The following is a 23,708-nucleotide window of genomic DNA, read 5'->3' on the forward strand; positions in this document are numbered from 1 at the left end:
ACTTAGGGGACCAGACCTTCCTGAGCACCCTTTTCAAAAAGTTCACTGTTCCAGAGACCTGAGCTACCATGGGTTCTTGGCTCTGAGGAGCCTGAACTCATGGATCGAGACAGAAAAAGCACAATATTCTTGAACAGCATGGAGTTTTTCATTGAATATGTTCCTGCTCATTACTCTGTCCCGAGTTACTTGTCTTAAATCTTGGCATCACATCACAAATTATTCTTTCAGTATTTGGAAACTTGAGTTTTATGGGTAATTGGTATCTCCACGTGGTTAGAAAGCCTATCATTCCATGAAACCTCCACAAAGGCAAGGGAATAAACGGGTATAAATTATCCAATCTTTCATTTAACAGAAAAAGTTAAAGTGAATGCTCTACCTCTTGAAGATCAGACTATAGCGAAGAAGCTAAATATTTTTTGTTCAATTTGAGAGTATAAAGTTATCTGTGGAGAACTGAATTTTTTCCACAGATGATGTATTAGTGTGGGGGAGGGGGAAGGCTGGGAATGGGGAGTGTTCCCAAATGCCAGTAAAAAGGTAAAACCAATTTTGCCACAAGTGTTGCTGACACTGCCTTTGGTTTGAAGGAAGCTAGAGCATAGCTCTTCACTCAGTTGAGCTGATGAGACGGAGCTTAACATCTCCACTGTTGGAATTAAGACATTGGTGCCTGTCCCCCAGGTAGTATTTCTTTTCTTCTGTTAGAAACAACATATGTGTGTCCGCTGTACTCTACATACCTGGATTTTCAAGCTTCCTAATTTACTCATTCTGGAGTTCCTGAAATAAGAAAGTAAGTCGTGCTTGAACATTACTGCCCAGAGCAACACTGGCCTTTCACTTAATGTGACTGCTGATACTAGGCCAACATGGTAAGGAGCTTATCTTTGTCCTAAAGGTAGTTTGTACATTTTCAGGTGGAAAGGGAAGATACTATGCCAGATGGTCTCACAACCATCCTGAAAACTCCTACCCCTGGTCTGCATTAGCAAGTTGAGGGTTAGAGAATTACCTAATGCCACATAGCTAAGAATTTTTAATAAGGCTCAATTTCTAACTCAAACCTTTGCCCTTTATATTTGATAACACAAGGCATTGTCTAATGTAATTACTTCTGAAACCTCCAAAATTCTTGATATTAGCCTTTAAATTGTTAATAGAATGTCTCCTGTTCCTGTTATTAAATAATGTTTTGAGCTTTGGCCACTAGGTGGTGCCTCGAAAATAAAACATCTTTTTAAGTATCTGGGAGAAATTGAGTCACTTGGGCTGACTGTAGGAGAGTGAGGAGTTTAACACTTGTCTCTTGTTAAACATTAACATCATTTGCAGTTATAAATTCACATTTAAGCACAGGAGACCTGTGTATGTATCTGGGACTGAGGGAAAATGACCAAGATCTGCCATGGTATGGAGCAGATTGTGACGACAGGTCTACCAAAAACAGAAACAAAACCAGTTTTACAAAATTAATCATAATTTTTGTGAGTTGTCTAGTCCTGCAAAATAACCTAGAAATGTGATTGAGAATACTTGAAAATAGCCAACCCCCCAAACCTTGCTGGATTTGAGTCCAGCAAGCTTTGAGTTAAGTTGATTTGACCAAATTCACTAAGACAGAAAAGATGAAGTACAGGCTTATATAGCATAGATTACATCAAGGAATTAAAGCTTTCACTCACAATGAGTTTATGGTTTCTATGATGTAACAATATGCCTAAGACCCAGGTGTAGGATAGAGACCTCTGTCTTGCAAGCCCTTTATTATTGAAAAGTGTAATAAGAGGTAACCAAGAATATCTTACCAGAGAAATTTGGGCAGCGCTCACAATTCATTTTTAGTTTCCAGGAGCTTCTGAGTTAAGGGTGAACTGGGAAAAACCTCTCCCTTTGTCTTGACTATAAAGTACAATCTTCATAGCCTATCAAATGCCAGAATTGTTGATCTTAATGTGTTACACAACAGCAGAGTAGTAGAAAAGTATAGGCCCGGTGAACTGGTTTCTCATTTCTCAGAAACAGCTTATTTTGTTAGGAAAGAGGACACTCCAGACTGAAGGGCAACCTTAAGCAATCAATGAAAAGCAATCTGGGCAAGGTGGGGGAGAGGGCTTTTGCTTTTCAGAATACAATGTCTTTAAGCAATTTAGCATTGAAAGGGCTTACCTTTTGCTCCAAAAACTTGCTGTGTTCATAAGATATACAGAGACAAGTGCAATTCAGTGTGTTTGGCTACATTCCCAGCATCTAATGTAGGCCTGGTACAGTATAGAGAATAAAGTGTTTGTAAAGAGAGAGAGGGACAGGGTGGGGAAGGTGGGTGGATGGATGTGAATAAAGGGCAGGAGTGCTAGAATGGCGCCTTCACAGTTCTAAGAGCATTGGGCAGAGAATGCATGGTTAAGTTGGACTCTGAACAATTATTATTCTACACTACCCCATACACACTTTTGGGTTTTTGTTTGTTTTAAATGTGGGACAGGGACCAGCCTCCTTATAATAGCCTCTGCCTCCTCTGATCTAGGTGCTGTAATTTTGAAAGTTTCTACATGAACCATTCAACTCACAGCACTGCAAGTAACTGATTTGAGGCAGATGTTAGATCTTCATTTGTGCTTCAACAATATTCCACTGACAGCCAAGAGATCTCATTTCTGTATAGCTACTTGTCAGGTTAGGAAGGTTGGGAAGGGAGGTGAGTCGATATCTAGGCTCACAATCATCTTTTCTTCTTGTAGTGCAACTATGCAAAACTACAATTAGTCTTTTCAAATCAACACATTAAATCCCTTCGATAGCCAAGGGGGTTTCAGCTACTTGCTAGAGACTGATCTGAAAGCCAGATGGTACCAGTCACAAGGACTAAATGCCATGGTCTTAAGAACTCAAGTGCAAGGATTTTCAAAGGGATCCACACTGATACCACTGTCTCCAGGGTGGAAAGGACAGTCATCTGCAAAGCAAAAGGTTTGGTGTAGAAACAGCATTGAAATACAGTGAAGGTTCTGTAGTTTTTCAGACATCCAGAACGGTTTACTTATAAGCTAGGCCAATAGGCAAAAACCCATCAATAAGAAGGAAGTTTCATTTGGTAGATACACTGGATTGGGGGGGGGGGGGGGGGGGGATTTGGTCTAACATATTGGGAAGATGAGCTAATTTTTTTTCCGCTCCAGCTCAGCAAATACTGATTCAGAAGATCTCTCCTTCATACATGCGCCAATCTCAAGTAGACCATCTAGACTACACTTGTAGCAAGCAAGAAGGCAATCTGTATCTGAAATCAAGTAATATTTTTAAAAAGACCAAATGAAAAATAAAAAGCCCATTACCAATGGAAATCCGTTCAGTTGGCTCAGTTCTTGCTTTTCTTTTCGACAATCTAGCTAGGGATAAGCAAATGATTTTTATTATTGATGATAATTAGTCCTGGGATGGTTTCACATCTCTTCACTGGTCAGCCAGGAGAACTTGAGAACCTATTAGTTTTTTCAACACCTGAGAAAAGGAACCACCTGAAGTAAAACTCCAAATCAATGGAGAGGGCAGCACACTTGACCGGTGGTATCTGGTCAGCTTTCCCTAGGTCACTGAACAGAAGCTAACCTATTGTAATAACTTGTTCCCCCACATTTCCTCTAACCTGGCCAAAATGGGAGAAAAAAGGGAATAGGAACAATAGACTGTACATTTCTCTACTTTAAAAAAAAAAAAAACAAAAAACTACCTGGTTGGATTTTTAAATATTGCTCAAAAAAAGGTCTTTACCAGCTGATGCAGAATTCATTTTTAACATGACTGATAGGGTTAAATTCATATCAAAATATTAAAAATAAATCTCATTACTGTTCTTAGTACGTACATGGTTCCACATAATAGGGTGTTTGTGTTTAACTTATGAAACTGATAGGTCATGCTCTGGTATCAGTTAAGGAGTTGCCACCTACCCTTCCACCCCTAAACCAATCACTAGCATCACTAGTGTCACCAATGGTGACATCACTAGCAGGTTTATATGTTTACAGATTATAATGTAATATGGAGGGGATGGCTCTTGACATTTATATTTCGATCATTTAATGGCTCAGGTGAATTTGACTTTATTGCATTTAATTACAGTATCTAAGAAAGACTCTCACCAGTGTGCTCATCCAATTGCTCTAAAGAAACCTCTTTCCAAGAAGCAAATGATTCAAATGATTTAAGAGGTAGGGACTGTTGTTTCATTTCACCACAGAAGCACGTGTTACCATTCTTAAATGGAGGAGAACACTCCCAAGTGCAACCCGTGCCACCAATAGTATTTTCATGGTCCTCCTAATATGGGGCTGAAAAGTGATGGAAATAAGCAAAGACTAGATATAGACAAGTAATGAAATTATAAGGTAACTTAAATGCATGTTCGTGCTCTAGAACAGAAATGACTTTAGAAGTTGTCCCTTGATTAGGAAAAGTGCCCCTAATAGGTGACTGCTAATAAAGTAATCTAGCCCTTCCATCTCTCCAGCCCTTCACAATTGGGTCAGCATTAGAAACCACAGGCTCAACTGGCAAAAGTTTGTGTTTGCAGGCTGGGTGTACTTTAAGTGAATTCTAGCAAACTTTTTTCCACAGACATGGTAGAGAAAGCCACCTGGGTAACTGAGAAGACAATGTGATCAGAACCACTGTATTGAAGCGATTGTCTGGGACAACTTTATAGTTTGTTGGGGTTTGTTCCCATGGTCTGGGACACAAAAAACTCTGGAAACAAGGTAAAGCGGAGGTTCACAGTACATAGAAAGGCAGGGATGGGCCAGAAAGTTATTTTAAGGTACCTTTAAGTATAAAGTGAGTCCCAGGGGCAGAAAAGTCCTCTACCCAACACTGGCACATTTTAAACATGATTAAGACTTGTAGGTCATAACTCCAGTGACAGCAGAGGGATCTTTTGGTTGTATCTGAGATGACAGATTCTTAACCAGAATTCTGTGACTTAAACTTCACTTAAATTTCCCCTTGAACTTAAAACTGGCATAATTTTGATACCAAACTAAGTTTGAATAACCAATACATAAAACAGAACTGGCTAACTGGATTTTTTTTTTTTTTTTCCAAAACAGAATCCCAAACCCAAAACAACTCTTATAAGGGATGCAGATAACAGAAAAAGAGTTAAATAAAACAACAATGGTTCCTGAATTTAAAGGAAGGATGCCCACTTCTCTCTCTCAAGAGGCAGATGGTCAGCTGAAAAATAAAAACATTGCATCAATAGAACACTCCGAATAAAAAAAATTGTAGCCATCTCTGTTCATGCAATATCAAATGTTAAAAAAAAAAAAAAAAAAAAAAAAATCCCAAACGCGAAAACAACTCATAAAACTAACAAAAGGAAGGAGAATGTTGCCCGGATCTTATGACCTGATTGATGGTTGAGGGTCCTGATGGGGCTGTTCAGAATGTTGCTCATGGGACAGAGAGGTCTGGAGTTAACATGAAATCAAGTTTGTGGACCCTGGAGGTGGTGACCACCTCAGAGTAGGATACATGCTGTCTTCAGTCCGTGAGTTCTCAGATCAGCAGCTTCAAGAACATAACAGCTAAGCAAGAGGATTCCAACACATGGCTATCTTGGGTCTTGGCCCAAGTTCTTTTTTTCACTCAATTTCCTTTTAAGTACTATTGAGTATTCCTGTTTTTGGTAGTGATGAGTCACTTTAGTAACCACTATGGGCAGTGGTTTGTAAACAGACATTGACAAGTACAAACAGCAATGCAATATTTGACCCAGACTTTAAAAGAATAGGAGGCGATGGTGGAAATGAGGTAACTCTTCCCCAACACGTGTGAACAGACAGCTCCTGCTCTTCTAATGCTCTATGTCCATTAGGAGAGAGTAGGGCTTGTCAACAGGATGGTTACATAAAGAAGAAGCTACAGAAGAGAAAAAAGAAAGATTCAGATTCAAATTTGATTCTTAAAGTCTTAAAAAATAAAAAAAAAAAGGGGGGGGGGGCGCTTTTCTACAACTGTGAAAGAACAGCAGTGTATCAGTTACAGGGATGACTTCCCGGAGCACAGCTGGGGCTGAGCAGCCCAGCAGCGGTAGCACCAGAGGCCAGGGAAGAAGAGGAGACCTCGGCTTGGCCTGGAGGCGGTGCGGTGCCAGGAACACCAATCAGGACAGAAGGGAATGGGAATGAGGGAGAAAGGGTAGCAGAGACCATATGTGAAATACAGGATACCACATGGCAAGTATCTGGGAGGAGCTGGAGCCGTGCAGATGGTAGCATTTGAAATCCACCAGACAAGGCAGGAAAGCAGGAGACTCTTTCATCCCTACTTCTTTTGCCCAACATAATAACCATGTGTACATATGCATACCAAACACTGACTAAAAAGAACTCACAAAAGGGCACACATTGTTTGGGTAAAAATATATTTTCCCCCACTTTTATGTCTTGGCACTAGTGATATATGCATAGATTACCTGTCCACCACTCTCCTACCTTAACAGACACCAAATTACCGAGCATGTTTGCTAAGTGATTACTTTCTTACTTGAAAAAAATGATATAGCTCATATCGATACAATTATTTTAGTTTTTAAAAAGGACGAGTGTCTAACATGCAGCTTACATATATGACAATTCTGCATTAACACTGAAAGTAGATTACACAACACTTTTTTTTTTTTTAGAAACACATTGGTTATTTTCAAACAGCAAAATGACAGTGTTCTACAACTACAGTTTAAGGCATATCAGCATATTTTAAAATTAAGAAATAGACAAAGTTCTAATGCTGTTCACAGCTTTTCAATTTATTAAAAAAATTCCCTTCATACCTACATACAATCTAGACTTTGTAGGTCATAATTTCCACTAAAGAGTCATCACATATGTATCCTGTCAATGGAACCAAGACTTCTGGAAGCTGAGACTTGACGATTTCAGACACTTGCAAATGGCAAAGCAAAGGGATCTGAAAGGACGGTTTGGAAGGACCACACAGAGACAGTATGACATGGGTTGATAACAGCTGAAACCAAGATTCAACAGTCTGTATGTGACACACTAATGGATATGTCAAGAAAGTGAAGAAACCCAGTCCATTTGTTTGAGGTGCACAAGATATGAAGACTAAGTGTTATTGCTGGTGAGATTCCAAAGCAGAGAAGGAAGGTAATAAAGAACCTGTGCTCAGTGTGACATTAAATGTTCCCCTGGTTGAGATGCCCTTTCTGGACAAAACTTTGACCAGTTAAGAAGGAGCCTAGGTTGGGAAAACATAGTCTCTAACTGCTAATAAATTCCCAAAATGCTTCTCCATCACATTCTCCTGCATGTACAACTGTTACGAGTATCTAAAGTCCAGAAGCAATGGTCATTATGGTTGAACAAAAGATTTGGGGAGAGGCCAGCTAGATCTGGCAAAAAAACAAAAAAACAGGTGTGTTCACTGCTAGCAGTTAGCATGAGGGAAAGACCATTAAACCAAGATCGTCAAAAAAATTAAGCAGTCATAAAAGCAGCTTAGCATAAAAAACATTTTCCTCTTGATTTTCTCCAATGGAAGGTGGTAGTTTCTTATTCTACCTTTATTTACATAGTCAGAACCAAGGACCCTCTAATCTCCAGCGATGCCCACAATGCTGTGTAGAACACAGCTGGGAACAATAATTTCTGACCTCCATACTGGTATCAAAAAACTGAATTTATATTTCTTGTGGAAAAGGTACAAATGTGGTTATTTTAAATATATAGTTTTTTTTTTTTTTTTGTAAGCAAAGGCTACTCAAACCATTACCTCCCTATACCTCCCTCCAAAAAAGGAAAAAAAAAAAAATTCACCTATCCCGTTTGTTTCTCTAATTTTAAAAAAGTCCAAAAGATCTCAAAGTTTTCTTACTACTGTACTTACATGCAAAGGCGAAAGCACATCCAATTAGATTTGAGGGTATCATTTATTCCGTGCAGAGCCAAGGACTACTGTGAAAAAAGGCACAGATACAGAAAGAAGAGAAGGGCAGCAATAACAAACCAAACAGGGCAGGGCAGCAGGAGTAGAAAAGAGTTCAGAAGCAACATGTTAAAAAAAAAAAAGCTTCTAGAACTTTCTTTTGACTTTTTATTCCCTGACTCTCCATATGATTCATTTTGTCATGAAAATTTTCATGGGAGGAAAAAAAAATCAACAATCTTGGAATCAAAAAGTCAGCTGGATGGATGCCTTTCACAGCGAGGCTCACTTTTGAAAAGGTTTCAGTGATGCATTAAAAATGGTAATTTTAAAATGACCATTTTTGGAATTTACATGTATATTTTCTGTTACAAGGCACAAAAATGCTCACACAAGCAGCGGTTGGAACAAGCATACAACACAAGTATTCAAGCTTTTGTCTGGTGCACAGCACATGAGCAAATTTAGCCATGGTTAGAATCGGCATGCCATCTAGTATTTGGCTGCTCCACAACTAGCTTTGGACTAGAATCATTAAAGAAAACAAAACAAAAACATTAGTCCAGTACCTCCTAAATCAGTCTTTATACCACCATTGCTGATTCTAGTTTGCAGTTTCTAGCCCAGCTTAGTTTGGGCTTCAGTGAAACTGAATTTTTACTTTGCCTACTTAAGCCTAACTCAGTTCATGGAAAACCATAACTTCTTTCCCCTGAAAGTATGATTGAGAGTGAAGAGAAGGAAAAAAAAGAAACTTTTTTGGAATCAACTAGAGACTTATTTAAAAAAAGGGGGGGGGGTGGATTGCATGTGTGTGTCAGGGAAGGTACAGTGTCTTCTATCCTATTTACCTAATGTCTGACTAGTGAAGGCTGGGAGGAAGCACAGAGCAGGAGCATCAGGTTCGTGAGAAAGAATACTCTTTTAAGTAAGGAACAGGAGACTATTGAGTTAGAAGTTGGGAAGATCTTGTTAATGGAGGGGGGAAAAAATCAAGAAGATGAAGGGATAAGCCTCACAAAGGAACAGAACCAAAAGGAGAGTCAATATGCCCCTTTCCGTGGTCTGTGTCGTGGCCTGTGGGTTGGCCCTGATTCTCAATGACAGGGTGATGGGCTGGGACACAGAGAGCAGGTGGAGCTAGTCATGGTGAGGACAAAATGAAGAAACTCCTTCAAGACAACTGGATATGAAAGACCAGCTGCTCTAGTTCTCCTTCCCGTTATCGCCAAATATGGAAAGGAGACCATGCACAGAAGCTAGATGTGCAGCTGAATTTCTACCTTCTTCACTCATGGCTTTGTGTCAAGTTCCTTCCCATTTCCTTCTTAATGTTTTATTTTTTTTATTTTTGAGAAAGGAAGAAAGAGAGTGTGTGTGTAAACAGGGGGAGGGGCAGAGAGAGAAGGGCACAGAGGATCTGAAGCAGACTGTGGTGACAGCAGAGAGCCCGATGCGGGGCTTGAACTCATGAACTGTGAGACTGTGACCTGAGCCCAAGTCGGATGCTTGACTGACTGAGCCACCCAGGCGTGCCCCCCTTCCCGTTTCTACCTTAAATTGATGAGATCCCCTCATAATTTGTGCTGCAGATGATATACAGTTTAACAAATTTTCTATTTGAAGCATTTCTGAAAATTTTCTCCTCATGATTGAAAAGTATTATTAGAAGTACGGATATCCTGGAATCGGTCATTGACCACGGAGAGCGTGAAAGAGTGCTCATTGTAAGTGGAAGGGAGGTTGTGGGAAACCCATCATCCTTAGTAAAGGATTCTTCTACTAGGCAATGTTACATGACCTGACCTTGGAGATCACTAACTGTGAGAGGATCAGGTTGTACTGATAAAAGAGACCATCAGCAGTTCTCTCATTACAGTCCAACTTGTCAAGGATTTGAGAGATAGGGGTTCAGACATATTTTGAAAGCCATATGAGGGGACAGTGTGAAGAGACCCACAACATGGGTCAAATAAAATTATAATAATGAATCTCCATGCAAATGCATAGGTCCTAAAAAGCTGACCCACCATTCTACCTACATACAAAGCTACCCTGGTTGGGGCACATGTGGAGAAGAGGCAGAGTGAGTTCAGGGCTTCTGCCACCATGGAGATGAGAAATCAAGAAAAGCCAAGTTGTTGTCATGGCTATTCAGGGTTATGGTTCAGCTGCTGAGACGATGAGAAGTTCTCCTGACAGACGTACATGGAGCCATTGACCCTCCGTCCCTCGGTCCAAAGCAACATACAAGCAACAGGCATGCTTCCTGCTGCCGCTCTGAACAGGCATAAAAGGCAAATCATTTACTTTCCAGAAACAAAGTCCAGCTGCACAGGGCTTTTGGTGTTATTCTCTTGTTCTATCATTTTCCACTACCCAACAACATTCAGCAAAATGAGTTAATAGTTATTGGTGTCTGGGGAAGGGTAAAAAAATAAAATAAAACAAAAGGACACAGATGGCAGAGATACAATATTACTGCAAAAGCAGGTGAATGCGGGACCATCCTTGGCTTGCCAGGCTTTATGTGAAGCTTGCACTGCAAGTTAAAAAACAAAACAAAAAAGTTAGAAATAATAATAAATAAAAAAGAAAGGAAAATTAGGAGTGCCAGCACCAGCATTCGGTGATGGTGAATGCTCATGCAATGATTATGGAATCGACAGAAATTAAAACCACAAATTTGAGTAAGCTACTCTACACGACAAGCAAAAGCAAAATTTTAATACTGAATTAACACATGGTTAGTTTCCGTTTGCATGTAATTTACGAGTGACTTCTTGAAACCACTACATGTGACAGTGGAAGGATTTGCTATTTGATTTTCATTTTCTCAAATAACATAAATCACAATCTGTTAGGTTTGGTCATCACATCGGTACTGAATAGGAGCAACACCTTCCCATTACTGAGCGGCTGGAGTCAGAGAATAAATCTACAATAACGTCTTCAAAAGATGAACTTGGGGACTGGGATACAGTGAGTGGTCATGCTATTAATCTACTTGGAAAGGGAAAACAGGATGAGCATCGTGTGGCTACAGCTACAGCAGGTGCCAGGAGCCTTCCCCCGCGTTTAGGTACAACACAAAACCAAACCCGAGATCCGCACATCTAATTTTAGGCAAGTCTGAAACATGCAACTTCACTCCTTAGCAAGAATAAAAAAAAAAAAAAAAAAAAAAAAGTTGAGGTTTTTTTTTTTTTTTTTAAGATGAGTGGATGACTGTATAAACCATGGTTATCAGATGCCGGGTACAGTTTTAAAATGATGGATTTTAAAACTTCCTTTTGGGATGGATGAAACGTCACCACCAACGCCCACTGGCAATTGTGCAAAGTTTCAGAAAAGAATGCTGTCCACTGAACAACTTACCCTCGGGTACTCGCACCACTGCGGCATAGCCGCAAACAAGGGAAGTGCCTTGGTGGCCAGAAAGGGCAGGAGGTGGGGTCCGGCTAACGGCAGTGCCAGGGTTAGCTCTACTTTGTCTGTAATCTTAGGGAAGGTTATATGCTCTCATGCCACTACAGCTCAAGTAGAAGCATAAAGCCTTACCTACGTTATAAAGGGAGCGTGTCATTAGAATAGAAAAAACAGAATTTAAAACTATTAGAAAAACTAATTTCCGAGGTGGAAGCATACCAGGTGAATAAATAAGCGTCTCTTTCCTAAAAATTGTCTCCCTGAAACAGAGCCAGCCCCTAAGTGGCATGTATGGTGACTCCAGCATCTCTTCCAGCTACACGAGGAGACAAGAGTCTCCCATTTATTTTCAAAGAGCTGCTCTGGTTACCCTGGTGACTGTCTTTCCGTGGTCCTCTCTAACCAGAACTCTCCCCTGGCTGGAAGGGGTGGCGGGGGTGGGAGAGGGGTGGTTAACTTTTATACTTCAGGCCTCCAACTTGCAGTTGCTTTCTGTGCTCAAATGGGAAAGTTTAGAAAAGGTTAAGAACCTGCCAACACATATGTGCCATCGTCAGGTACAAAACCTGGTCACTACTGCACACCAAATGAAGTCTAATTCTATTAATGATACACAAGAATGTATAAATAAGGCTAAAATAGAATTTGCACATACTTCATGTAAACTTGAAAAGCATTATACACCACTAAGGCCCAAGGCTGGGGTGAAAATAACCTAAAATGATCAAAAGGGCAAGGAAAACCTCCCTACGCTGGGAAGTCTATTACTGGAGAGACCTTTTTTTAATGGAGGCACAGTACGGATCCGCTCTTGGAACTAGTATTGCTTAAAGGCACATCCAGCGTACGTGAAATATCCTTGGAACACTGCTGGTCTTTTAAAAACATTTTTAGTTCTGAAACATGTACCTTTATGCACATTAGTGCTTAAGGGTAAGAAAAACTTGACTTTGGGTTTCCTAAGCTGTGAGTCAGCAGCTTTTTTGTTTCATCCATGCCTATGGATGTGGTCATTTACACACACACACACACACACACACACACACACACTCTCTCTCTCTCTCTCTCTTTTTTATCTTGGGTTAGTTAGGATCAACAAGTGTATAGATAGTGCCAAATGACTTTCATTTCATCTCTGAATCTCTGCATGGGGAACGTCACCATGAGTGACTGATACTCTCCCAACAAGCACAGCACAAGGCACTTTCTTGAACTGGATTAAAATCTAGGCAATTGTTACTCCCAGAATTAATCCAGCATAAGTAAAGTTTCAGCCCCTTGGGAGGCCTTGAACACTTGGGTCTGCACCAACCCCATAGAAATCACACCACATCTACACCAGCTACTTTCTATTGCTTAGAAAACATGCTTACTTCTTTGTTCTCTTGACACATTTTCTGCTGTCTCAGAGCTTGGAAAGTCAAAGGCATAATTTAAAACTCTCTCCGTGTATCACTGTAGAAGTCTATTGTGCTTTCTGCCACAGGCAGTGTAATGAGGTCCCTCAGGGGTGAGTCTGCATGCTCACCAAGACTAAGGACACCACCACTGTGCCCAGTCCCCCATGATAGGTCTCAATTACTGCGCAGATTCAATCCTATCTGCTCTATTTGTTAAAATTTAATTCTTTGCCTACCCAAGTACCAACATTTTTATCGTTTACTTAATTGTCCGCTTTTCCCCTAGAATCTCAGCATCTAAGGATAAAGAGCAAGAATCCTGAAACACATTCGGGGCTGCCTTATCGCTGCCCTAGGAGCACCGTGTGTTAGACCAAGCAGGGCAGTATCTGTGGGTTCGCCATCCAGCCGCCACAAAAGATTTCCTAGAAGGTACTGTACTGACCACTGTGCTTATTGTCAATCCAGTAGCGATTGTCATAAAACCGCACTCTCTAGTCGTTAAGGTGCTTTGATGTAGAGCTTCAAATCATGAGAGAATTTCAAGGCAGGCCCAAGTCTCCCACTGGATTCAGGCAGCCACTATTGGAGTATTACAGGAAGTGACTACTTTAAGAGCAGAATCTGACCCTTTGGCACATTAAGTCAAAGCCATATTTAAAAAAAAAAATTTTTTTTTTTTTTTTGGTATGGAGATAGGTGTGTTTTGAGGATTGGTGAGGGTGTCTTAACTGGAAGGGTATTTTGATCCCATTTCCACAATAAAACAATTCACCATCTTACTGAATTTAAGGGAAAACTTGTGGCCACTAGCGGTTCGTCCCGATCTTCCATTTCGGAAACAAGGCTTTCAGTGACCGGCTTATCAAGCCTCACGACACAGGATAGAAAAATTTTAACAATCATCATTTTAGGATGCCCTTTATCAAGAGTCATGAGGATTGTCTCCAGGGAGTAGTGAAGAGATATGGACTGTCTTCTCAAGAGTCCTAGTGTTGGTGCAGAAGATGCCACCGGAGACAGCAGGTTCCTCCAGCCCTGATTGCTTGGTCATGTGGTCAAGTTTTATAAATTAATATTTCTGTACCCTTTACAAATACTTTAAAAACCTGTATCATCTTCCCTGCACTGTAGAGAAAAGACTTGCATTTATCTTTCTGGTAACAGACCAGTTTCCAGTCTGTAAATGGGAAAAAGTAGAAACATGCAAGAGGAATCAATGGTTAGAGGGCCCCGATGCATGGGGGGGACACCCGCTTACTTTTTCTTATCCTTGTCTTTCTTGGTTTGCTGGGCCCCAGACTGCTGTGCCTGGGACTGCAGGAGCTGAGCCGCTGCCTTCTTCTTCTGGAAGTTGTTCACCTCCTCCTCCAGCTCCTTCTTCTTGTCTTCCACTTTCTTCTTCTCTTCTTGGTGTGTCCGCTTTAGGAGGTCAAACTTCTCATGGAGCTGGAGAGGAAAAGAGGAGGCCAAGTTTGGTGAGGGGAGTGGAAAGTTACAGCTGAAGATCTTCTGCATCTGTTCAAACCCCAAACATGCCTCGTGTTCCTGCACGTGCTTTAATCCCACGAGGGAAGCACCGTCTGGCACTCCTGGAGGAGCCAGGCTGAGAGGGCAAAGATCACCCCTCGGAGCCCTATGAGCCTTTGAGATTTGGAGCCTGTGGCACTCACTAAAGGGAATTCTGTTCATTTTTACTGATAATAAAATACATATTCATTGTAAAAAGCATAAGGAAGAAAATAAAAATTATCCATGCTCCTAACAGAAATTACCCAAGTGGTAATGGTAGTTCTTTATTTCTGGTCCTTTTTCAAAATGTATAATATACAGTTACTTAGAGACATACACAGTGACCACAGATGATGTATGGTGTTCAAATAATAAGAATATGTTGGGAGATTTCTGGCAAATTTCTTGACAAACCAAATTCAGAAAATTATCACAAGGCAGAAACAAAAGCAGGAAGGAAGGGAGGGAGGGAGGGAGGGAAGAAAGAATGAAGGAAATAACTCTTAGTAGATAATTCTAGATTTCCATCCAGCATCCACTTGGTATTTATAATCAACAACAAATAAGGCTCAACTTTCCTTTCTCTGTAGCAAAACTATACTGAGTGCTTAGCTATTTAAATAACCTCTAAATTTCAATAGCCTTTATAAAGATAAATGAAAAGAGAATGATGAAGAAATTATTTAGACAATTTGGAAATGAATATAGCTATAGGTCATGCACTTGAGATACTCATTATCTGCCATCAGAGACAAACAGATTACTCTCCCTCCCTCCCCCTCTCACGCTCTCCATATGAGATAAGTGTTATGCAGAAACCCATATGACCTTCTAGGAGGCAGTTAATCTGGCCTGGTCACGGGCAATGAGAGGAGTCAAAGGATGCTGGAGCAGGGAGAGCATGCCCACAAAGGAAGAAGATGCATATACAGATAGGGCATATGGAGACCATTACCCATCAGGTTGTGCCCAAGGGCCCATCCACTGTTTAGCTCACTGAGTTGGCTCATAGACTAAGACAATAGTAGTAATAATAGTCCCAGAATCCCAACTCTTATGTTGCAAGACTTATAAATTAAGGAGATATTGAGCTACAGAGAACATGAGACCACGCCTGAAGACCTAAGGTCTAGTTTTGGTTTCAGCTCTGTTACTTACTAGGTATGTGACTGCATAACTCATTTTAGCTTTATGGCTCTCAGTTTTATCATCTGTAAAATGGGAATAATACATGACCTGCTTCTCTTACCATGGTAGCTGCTCATGTGATAAAATATATGTAGAAAGTACTTAGGAGAGCATGAAGTTCTATATAATGTGAAGTATTAATAACACATCTTACTTATTTTTCTCTCACTTGAAGGAGGACAGATGGCTTACCTCTTTCTCTGCCTCTTTGAGTTCAGCTTCTTTCTCCTTCACTCTCATAACAAACATTTGCCTCATTTCTTCTTCTTTCTTCTGAAGTTCTCCCAGAAATTCATTTCTTTTTGCTTCGTACGTCTCCTGAAGACTATTCAAAAGCCAAACCAAGGACAGTGTTGTGAAGTTGAATAGGAAATTTCAGCTCATATAATTTCTACTCATTGCTTCCAAAAAATAGGTAAGGCTGCCACTTACCATATCAAAGGACACATAAAATGGCACACCATCTTCTTTTGAGTTATGCAGTGATCAGAAAGACAAGCACATCAAGAGCCAGAGATGAGTCAATAAACATAATTTGGCACTACAGGGATGTCTTACTGGCTAAGTGTATCCTATCTCTATTCACACAGAGAAAGCCTGGGTTGGACTGGCTGGTATTTTCCAGATCAGCAAACAAGTAGACACCAAGATTAGAGTTAGAATTTTAAAAAATGAAAGCAGTAGTGTAGGGAGAGAGTGCAAAGGCACTGGAGCCACACACACCAGGGTTTGGATTCTGGCCACAGCAACTTACTGACTGATCTTGGGATGGGCACAGACCCTATGCTTCCGTGTTCTCTGTGTAAGATGCAGCTACACCAGCATTTACCTTCTAGGGATAGGATTATGGGGATTCAGTGAGGGCAAAGTGAGTAAAGCATTCGATATACCATCAGTGCTTAGCAAATATTACCCTTCCCCACTCACCTCCCTCCAGCCCCCAATTCAGAAAACAGACTCAGTGAACCATCTAGAGACAATAGTATATCTAAACATATTATAGAAAATTGCTGCTTTTCAAGTTATATTATCAATTGAAAGTAGAGCAGGGAAGAGTTTTATTTTTATCTTAAATCCCATCCTCCTCCTGACTCTCTACAGAACGTTGAGCCCAATATTTTAAATTGAATGCTAGATTCAGCTTTACCTCTAAGTCAGAACAAATATATTGGCAGAAAAATTGCTTTTGGTAACACAACTTAAGAAAACACACCCCCATACCTACACCTACACAGAGAGACAAGTGCTGATATTTGATAAGGTGCGGTTTCTAGTTCTCCCTTGCAGTCTCCCTAGAACAGCACCCGTTACAGTAATGCGAGTCTGCAGAATATCCGTCTCTACCCGTGGGCTGAATTCATCCTAAGTGCTGACTCCAAATTGGAGTGGATAACCTGTGGATAACCCCGGGGACCATGCAGAGCTGCCTCCCAGCATCCACACTGGTCCTTTCAGAAGGAGAAAAAGGACATTCAGGTGGTAGGAGCAAGCATGCATGGAGTCAAACAGTCAGAAAATGTCTTCAATAGGATTGCTTATACTTCTATAATCAACACTTTTATTGGTTGATTAAAAATAAGTTCTCCTACCCTCAAGGGTGTCCACACTAACCTGTTAATGAACAATCAAGCACTTTGAGTTTCCAGAGGTATATTTAGCTTTCACTTATGAAACAAAAACATTCTGGGCCAATGTTGACATTGGCTAATACTTACTAATAGCAATATTTAGACTTGAGATTTAAGATACATAGCCACGGAGATATAGAAATGTATTGACAGAACTAATTCATGGATTTGATTTTGCTTGTTAGCATCTAATAAACTCTTCATTACCAGTATTTAGATCAGAACTGCTGAAGGCAGAAGATGACCTCTCCCTGCTATAAAATTTGGGGGGAATCTCTCATAAATATCTCATTTATGATAATGAATAGATCTCCCTTTTCAAGGGAAAGGAGAATGAGAATAGGTACTTCAGTTCAGACTTCATTCTGGTAATTCACACAGTGTAATTCTCTCTCTGTTACAATCTTCTGGAACTACCTGGTGAAGGGTATCCTGGAGAATAACACATCACCAGTGGTACGAAGCAATTTACACACAAGAATTCACTAATCCTTACACACCCAATAAGGTGGGTATTACTATCTACCTCCCACTTCATAGATGAAGAAACTTGGAGACAAGTGTTTAGTAATCTGTCCAGGTCACACAATGAAGAGTAACAGACCTGGGATTTGCACCCAGGCCATCAAGCTCAGACAGGAACTCTATCCACTGCACTCCATTGCACAGAGGTCCGCATGTTCCCCAAAACAAATGGGTCTCATGAACCTGAAAACTTTGTGATCTCTTGAGAGAATAGTGGTAATTAAACCCTTTTTGTGACCTGACAAGAGTCAGGGGAAGGGGGCACTCTGAGATAAGGAATGGGCAGTTTGGACAGGGACTGTTGGGGTAAAGTACAAAGGAGTCTCAGGAGAAAAGAATCAGGAACAGGATCAGTCCAGTCCCTATTGTGTCCTACATCCTCTTCCCTCTTCTGGCATCTTCAGATGCCAGCCGGAAGGGGCCAAGGTCTCAATGAGGGGGACCTGGGTCCAGAGAATGCATGCTGCCCTGGTTGGGCTGAAGACCACAGGGCAGCAGGTGGTAAGATGGGCACAGGAGAAAGCAAGCTGACATGTGGGTAGGTAGGTAGACAGATACACAGATTCTGCCACAGGACAACAAAGACACAACTCTAAATTGAGGCAGGTCAAGGACACCACCAGAAATACATTCAGTTAGCTTTACTGGCTCTGACGTACTTCCAAGGCTTTCATACAGCCTCTTACTGTGTTTGTCCAGCTCCTGGTTTTGCTTCCTGCTGTACGATATATTCAGGTGATGGCTGCCCCTTACTAGCCTTGGCTTTAGAGATTAAGATTACTCTGTGCTTTATAAACACAAGAGCAGCTTGGAGGACAAAGAGTGGATACCGGGTGCTCAAAGGAAGGATGGACCTCACTGTACACCCACAAAGAAATCCTCTGCTTTGGGAATATACTTATATTCCTCCCAGCTCACCCAAAATTCACATGGAAAAAAATCCAAGAGCATCTGGGAATGATGGCTTTGAAGATGAAATTTTGGGAAACAACTCATATCAGCAGCAGCTTTTGCTTCCCCTTAATTGTGGTGCCCTTCATGCAGGGTCCCCTCACTGCACCCCTTCAGTGTGGTCCCAGGCTCAAGAAGTGCTGGGGATGCTGAAAATGCCTCAGAGGGAAAGTCTGAGACGTCTATAAAATGTTGCTACTGCCAATGTCAGAGAAACTGCCTGTGGTCTCTTCCATGAGTTTTATGGTTTCAGAGCTCACATTTAGGCCTTTAATCCATTTTGAGTTTATTTATATGCATGGTGTGAAAAAGTGGTCCACTTTCATTCTTTTGCATGTAGCTGCCCAGTTTTCCCAACACCGTTTATTGAAGAGACTATCTTTTCCCCATTGCATATTCTTGCCTCCTTTGTCACAGATTCTGACCACAGAAGGGTGAGTTTATTTCTGTGATCTCTACCCTGTTCCACTGATCTATGGGTCTATCTTTGTGCCAGTACCAAACTGTTTCAATTACTAGAGGCTTGTAGTATATCTTGAAATCTGGGATTACGATACCTCCAGCTTTGTTCTTCTTTCTAAATATGTCTCCTCAGGCAAGGGAAACAAACGCAAAAATAAACTATTTGGACTGCACCAAAATAAAAAACTTCTGCACAGCAAAGGAAATCAACAAAATGGCAAGGTAACCTACTGAACGGGAGAAAATATTTGCAAATGAAATAGCTGATAAGGCAGAGGACCTGAATAGATATTTTTCCAAAGAAGACATACAGACATACAGATGAAAAGATGCTCAATATTACTAATCATCAGGGAAATACAAATCAAAATCACAATGAGATATCACCTTATGCTTTTCAAAATGGCTAATATCAAAAAGACAAGAAATAATAAGCAGTGGTGAGGACGTGGAGAAAAGAGAACCCTCATGCACTTTTGGTGGGAATGTAAATTGGTGCGACCACTGTGGAGAACGGTATGGAGATTCTTCAAAAAATTAAAAACAGAAATACCATATAATCTAGCAATTCTACTACTGAATTATTTACCTAAAGAAAATAAAAATATTAGTTTGAAAAGATATGTGTACCTTATGTTTATTGCAGCATTATTTATAATAGTCAAGATATGGAAGGAACCTGAGCACCCATCAATAAATGGGTGGATAAAGAAAATGTGGCATGTATACACAATGGAATATTGCTCAGCTTATAAAAAAAAGAATGAGATATTGCTATTTGTGACAACATGGATAGACCCAGAGGATATTATGCTAAGTGAAATAAGTTGAGCAGAGAAAGACAAATACCATATGGTTTCATTTATATGTGGAATCTAAAAAATAATAATAATAACAAACGAACAAAGCAACAAACAAGCAAACAAAAACCAGACCCTTAAATATAAAGAACAAACTGGTGGTTGCCAGAGGGGAGGTGGATCAGGGGAATGGATGTAATAGGTAAAGAGGATTAAGAGGTACAAACTTCCAGTTATACAATAAGTAAGTATGGAGATGACAAGTACAGCATGGGCAATATAATCAATGATATTGTAATAATGTTGTTTGGTGACAGACAGTGACCACTGAGGAAGGTACAGAATTACTGAATCACTGTGTTGTACATCTGAAACGAATATAATACTGTATGTTAATTATACCTCAATAAAAAAAATAAATATAGTGAGATGTAAAAACAAAACAAAACAAAACAAAAAGGAAACCTTAGGCCAGAAGAAATGGAACCAAATGGGACATGGAAGATGTGTGAATAAAGCATATCCTCTACAAGTCAAAAGGCCTGGACAACATCTGCCACCATCCTGAAGTCCCTGAAGTGAGCGAGGCCAGAGCAGGAGGCTGGACCCAGCTTGGCCAGGCCTTCAAGAGCCCTGCTGGACCTACCCAGCAACACCTCCTTCTGGTGGGCAGTTACCCTGCGCTTGCAGGAGGTATTTTAATTTAAATGCCAAAAACAGAGACAGCAGAAGAGGGAACAGTCTTTACCAAGGAACGGCAGCCCCTAATCATGCCCAGGCACACCTCACATCACCTCAACTGAAATCTCCATTAAGACCCAGTGTGGGCCCAGTTTGGACAAAGCAATCCTCTTCTGGGCCCACAGGTGGCAAACCTGGCCTGGTGGCCCTGCCTTCCCTCCCCACTCTGTGGCCAAGGTACTCAGCCCCTGCCGCCCCTCCCCCACGGCCTAGGTTCTGACAGCAGCTGGGCCTTTGCTGGGCCGCTAATTCTGCATTAATTCCCCCCTTCACATTTTGCCACTTCATCTCCATCCATCGATGATGTGGGAAAACACACAAGAAACTTTCTACAAGTTATTCCCTTTCTTCCTCATTAGTTGTTAGCATTGGACTGAAACACAGAGAGCTGATAAGAGTCCTGGGAAGTGAAACCTGGCTGGCAACCATGAACGAACGGAGCAAACTGTACTGAGTGGCCACACCTCTGTAAATGCCTAGACCAGGCTCTGTGCCTCTGTGAGTATAATGATTAAGAGCAGGGGTTCAAAACTCACTCCATCACTTCCTACTTGTAGGACCTTGGTTAGGTTGCTTACACTTTCAGTGCCTTAGTTTCCTCATCTGTAAAATGAGGATGGCAATGACATCATCTACATCGCTTAGTTGAGATAATACCAGTAAAGTGGTTATCGCAATGCCTGGCAATTATGCTTACTAACGTATCCCCACCAGGTCCCTCAATCACTGCTATCTCAATCCGACAAGCATTTTGGTGATGGAACAACACACCATTCAAGCCACTGTCTGGGAAACAGCTGATTGCTAGGTGCCCTCATACCTGAAGGGCTTGCTGTCAGGGTCAGTGTCCTTGAACCCCATCTCCTCAAGCTTACAGCGCCGATACAGTTCATAATGGCGGGTGTGAGTCTGTTCTCGCAAATCTTCCATGTTCACGCGGATCAGCATCTCCCGAAGTTTCACAAAATCACAGTGGTTTTCATTCTCAACTGCAAGAGATGGGAAGGTGGAAGCGGCTATCAGCAATGACATCCCTAAAAATCTGAAGTGACACTTTCAAAAAGTTATCACCATCGCTCCTGAAATCTCAAAGCTGTGAAGACCCTTCACTGGATTCGCCTTACATTCCCAACAAGGACAAGATTTTCGACAATGTGGACCATAATGTTGATGACCACAGTGATCGCAGAGTGCCTGCTCAGGGCAGGGCATTGCAAGAGGAACTTTATAAACATTGTCTTTATCCTTCAGAACAATTCTGCCAAGTAGGCATTGTGACTCTCGTCTTATAGATGCAGAAGCAAGGCTTTGATAAGGAAGCTGACTTCCTGAGTACTGGGAGCAGAATCTACGTTCAAACACAACATCTGGCTGCAAAGCCAGGTCTATTTCCACTACTCCGTGCCCCCTGGAAGTATACAAGGCAGGTTCTACATACCACTTCCTTTAATTTCATCAACACTATGAAAAAAGCTTTATTATAGAGAAATAGGTAAGATTCATAAAAATTGTAATTTTCTTAGAGATCCGAAAGGTACAATTTCTTTTCCCTTCTCACAGATTTATTGCCTTTATTCAGAAAAAAAGAAAAGGGGGACTGATAGATCTTAAACTAATGAAGAAACTTTCTATAGCTATCCTACTTAACCTATAGCATCAGATGTCCTCCCTCAAAACACACAAAGGCAGGAAAATAGGGTCCTTGCCTATCAAAGTGACATATGGGAAGCTTCTTCAGGTCAGAGACTATGATCATGTCTCCCAGCACCAAATAGGTCATAATTCTCAGATATCCACTGAGATAACATTTAATTGGAAGACAGGTTTTCCAGAGATAATGGAGAAACAAGTAACTTCTTGTTTACAAGAAATCTTTTGCAGCTTTCTTATTATACTTTGCTGATGAAACTGGTATGAAAGTTGTTGAAACTTCTAGGGAAGAGCTCTTTTCTACCAGGAATTTATACTCAATTTGCCACACAAGCCAACATTCTTGAGGGGCTGCCTCACCGGAAGTAGGGCACTGTGGTCACTTCTCCCCACCATCTACCTACTTGGTCACAGGGTCTTGCTTCCTCACTTCACAACTGCCATGTGTACAACCCTCCCTTCGTCCTGCCTTTGGTTGAGGACCTCCCCCAAAACCTCCCCAAATAGGGCAGAGAGAGAAGAAGCCAGAACAGTCACCACAGGAGTTAAATGTGGAGACCCCTTTCCCCCTAATGTGCACATACCCTGCACCACACCCCAGGGGTACTGCCTGGCCTTCGCCATCTTGTTGCCGATCTTCACCTCTTCAGTGCTGCCGACCACAGCAAACGGGAGATGGACCTGGGAAGCAACACAAGGACAGAGTTGTTACCTTCTCCAGGTCTTGCCCAGGCTGGTTCTCCGCCTTGCCTAGGCTCCGCCCCTTCTGCCAGCCTCACTTAGTGAGGGGGAGACAAAGGGGAGGGTGGGTAGAAGAGGGAGGAAGCTCTGCAGGTCAGCAGAGGTGGGCTTCGTGTACCCCACCCCTCCTATGACCAAATATTGATTATGTGGTATGAGCTAGATTCAAAGGAAACTGTAGGTGTCTTTGCAACCACACAGGAAGCTTCAGACACATGTTGTCCAAGACTGTAGCCGCTAATATATGTGGCCACTGAGCATCAGAAACAGGGCTTACAGGATCAAGAAACTGAATTTTAGTTTTATATACTTTTCTTTTCTTTTTTTTTTAAGTACAGTTATTTTGAGAGAGACAGAGACAGCGCAAGTAGGAGAAGGGCAGAGAGAGAGGGAGGGAGAATCCCAAGCAGGCCCTGACTGACAGCAGAGCCCAACGTGAGGCTCGAACTCTCAAACCAAGAGATCATGACCTAAGCTGAAATTAAGAGTTGGGGGCTTAACCAACTGAGCCACGCAGATATCCCACTTTTATTTACTTTTAATTATTTTACCTTTGAACTTAAAAATATAACAAAATATTTTTCTGTGAAATAAAACTGTATTGTTTTGGGACTGCACTTCATTTTGCTTTAAACTTAAATTTTCTAAAAAAAAAACAAAACAAAAAACTAAAAAACTAGTTTACTCAATGTGGATGAAAACATTAGAGGAAAATTATCTTTTTGGTACTT

General features: G+C 41.2%; 1 protein-coding gene across 9 annotated transcripts in view; it reads right to left on the bottom strand.

The window, feature by feature from the left end:
* Window positions 1-612: 612 nt before the first annotated feature.
* SEPTIN11 (septin 11) overlaps window positions 613-23,708 on the bottom strand; it is a 92,336-nt gene continuing 69,240 nt past the window's right edge. For 2 of the 9 annotated variants that reach the window (XM_042936129.1, XM_042936137.1), the window contains 5 exons: window positions 22,821-22,917; window positions 21,407-21,575; window positions 15,672-15,804; window positions 14,041-14,228; window positions 613-786 (listed from right to left, as the gene is read on the bottom strand). In XM_042936129.1, coding sequence (XP_042792063.1) covers window positions 708-786; window positions 14,041-14,228; window positions 15,672-15,804; window positions 21,407-21,575; window positions 22,821-22,917 — 666 coding nt within the window. In that variant the 3' untranslated portion in view covers window positions 613-707. Of the gene's footprint in view, window positions 787-5,125; window positions 5,236-5,327; window positions 5,923-7,911; window positions 7,980-9,427; window positions 10,493-13,684; window positions 13,908-14,040; window positions 14,229-15,671; window positions 15,805-21,406; window positions 21,576-22,820; window positions 22,918-23,708 lie in introns of those variants that run through there. The other 7 variants (XR_006201881.1, XM_042936132.1, XM_042936131.1 and 4 more) reach the window with 7 other exon arrangements.

The sequence above is a fragment of the Panthera leo genome, chromosome B1, assembly GCF_018350215.1.
Source record: "Panthera leo isolate Ple1 chromosome B1, P.leo_Ple1_pat1.1, whole genome shotgun sequence".
Classification (NCBI taxonomy): Eukaryota; Metazoa; Chordata; class Mammalia; order Carnivora; family Felidae; genus Panthera; species Panthera leo.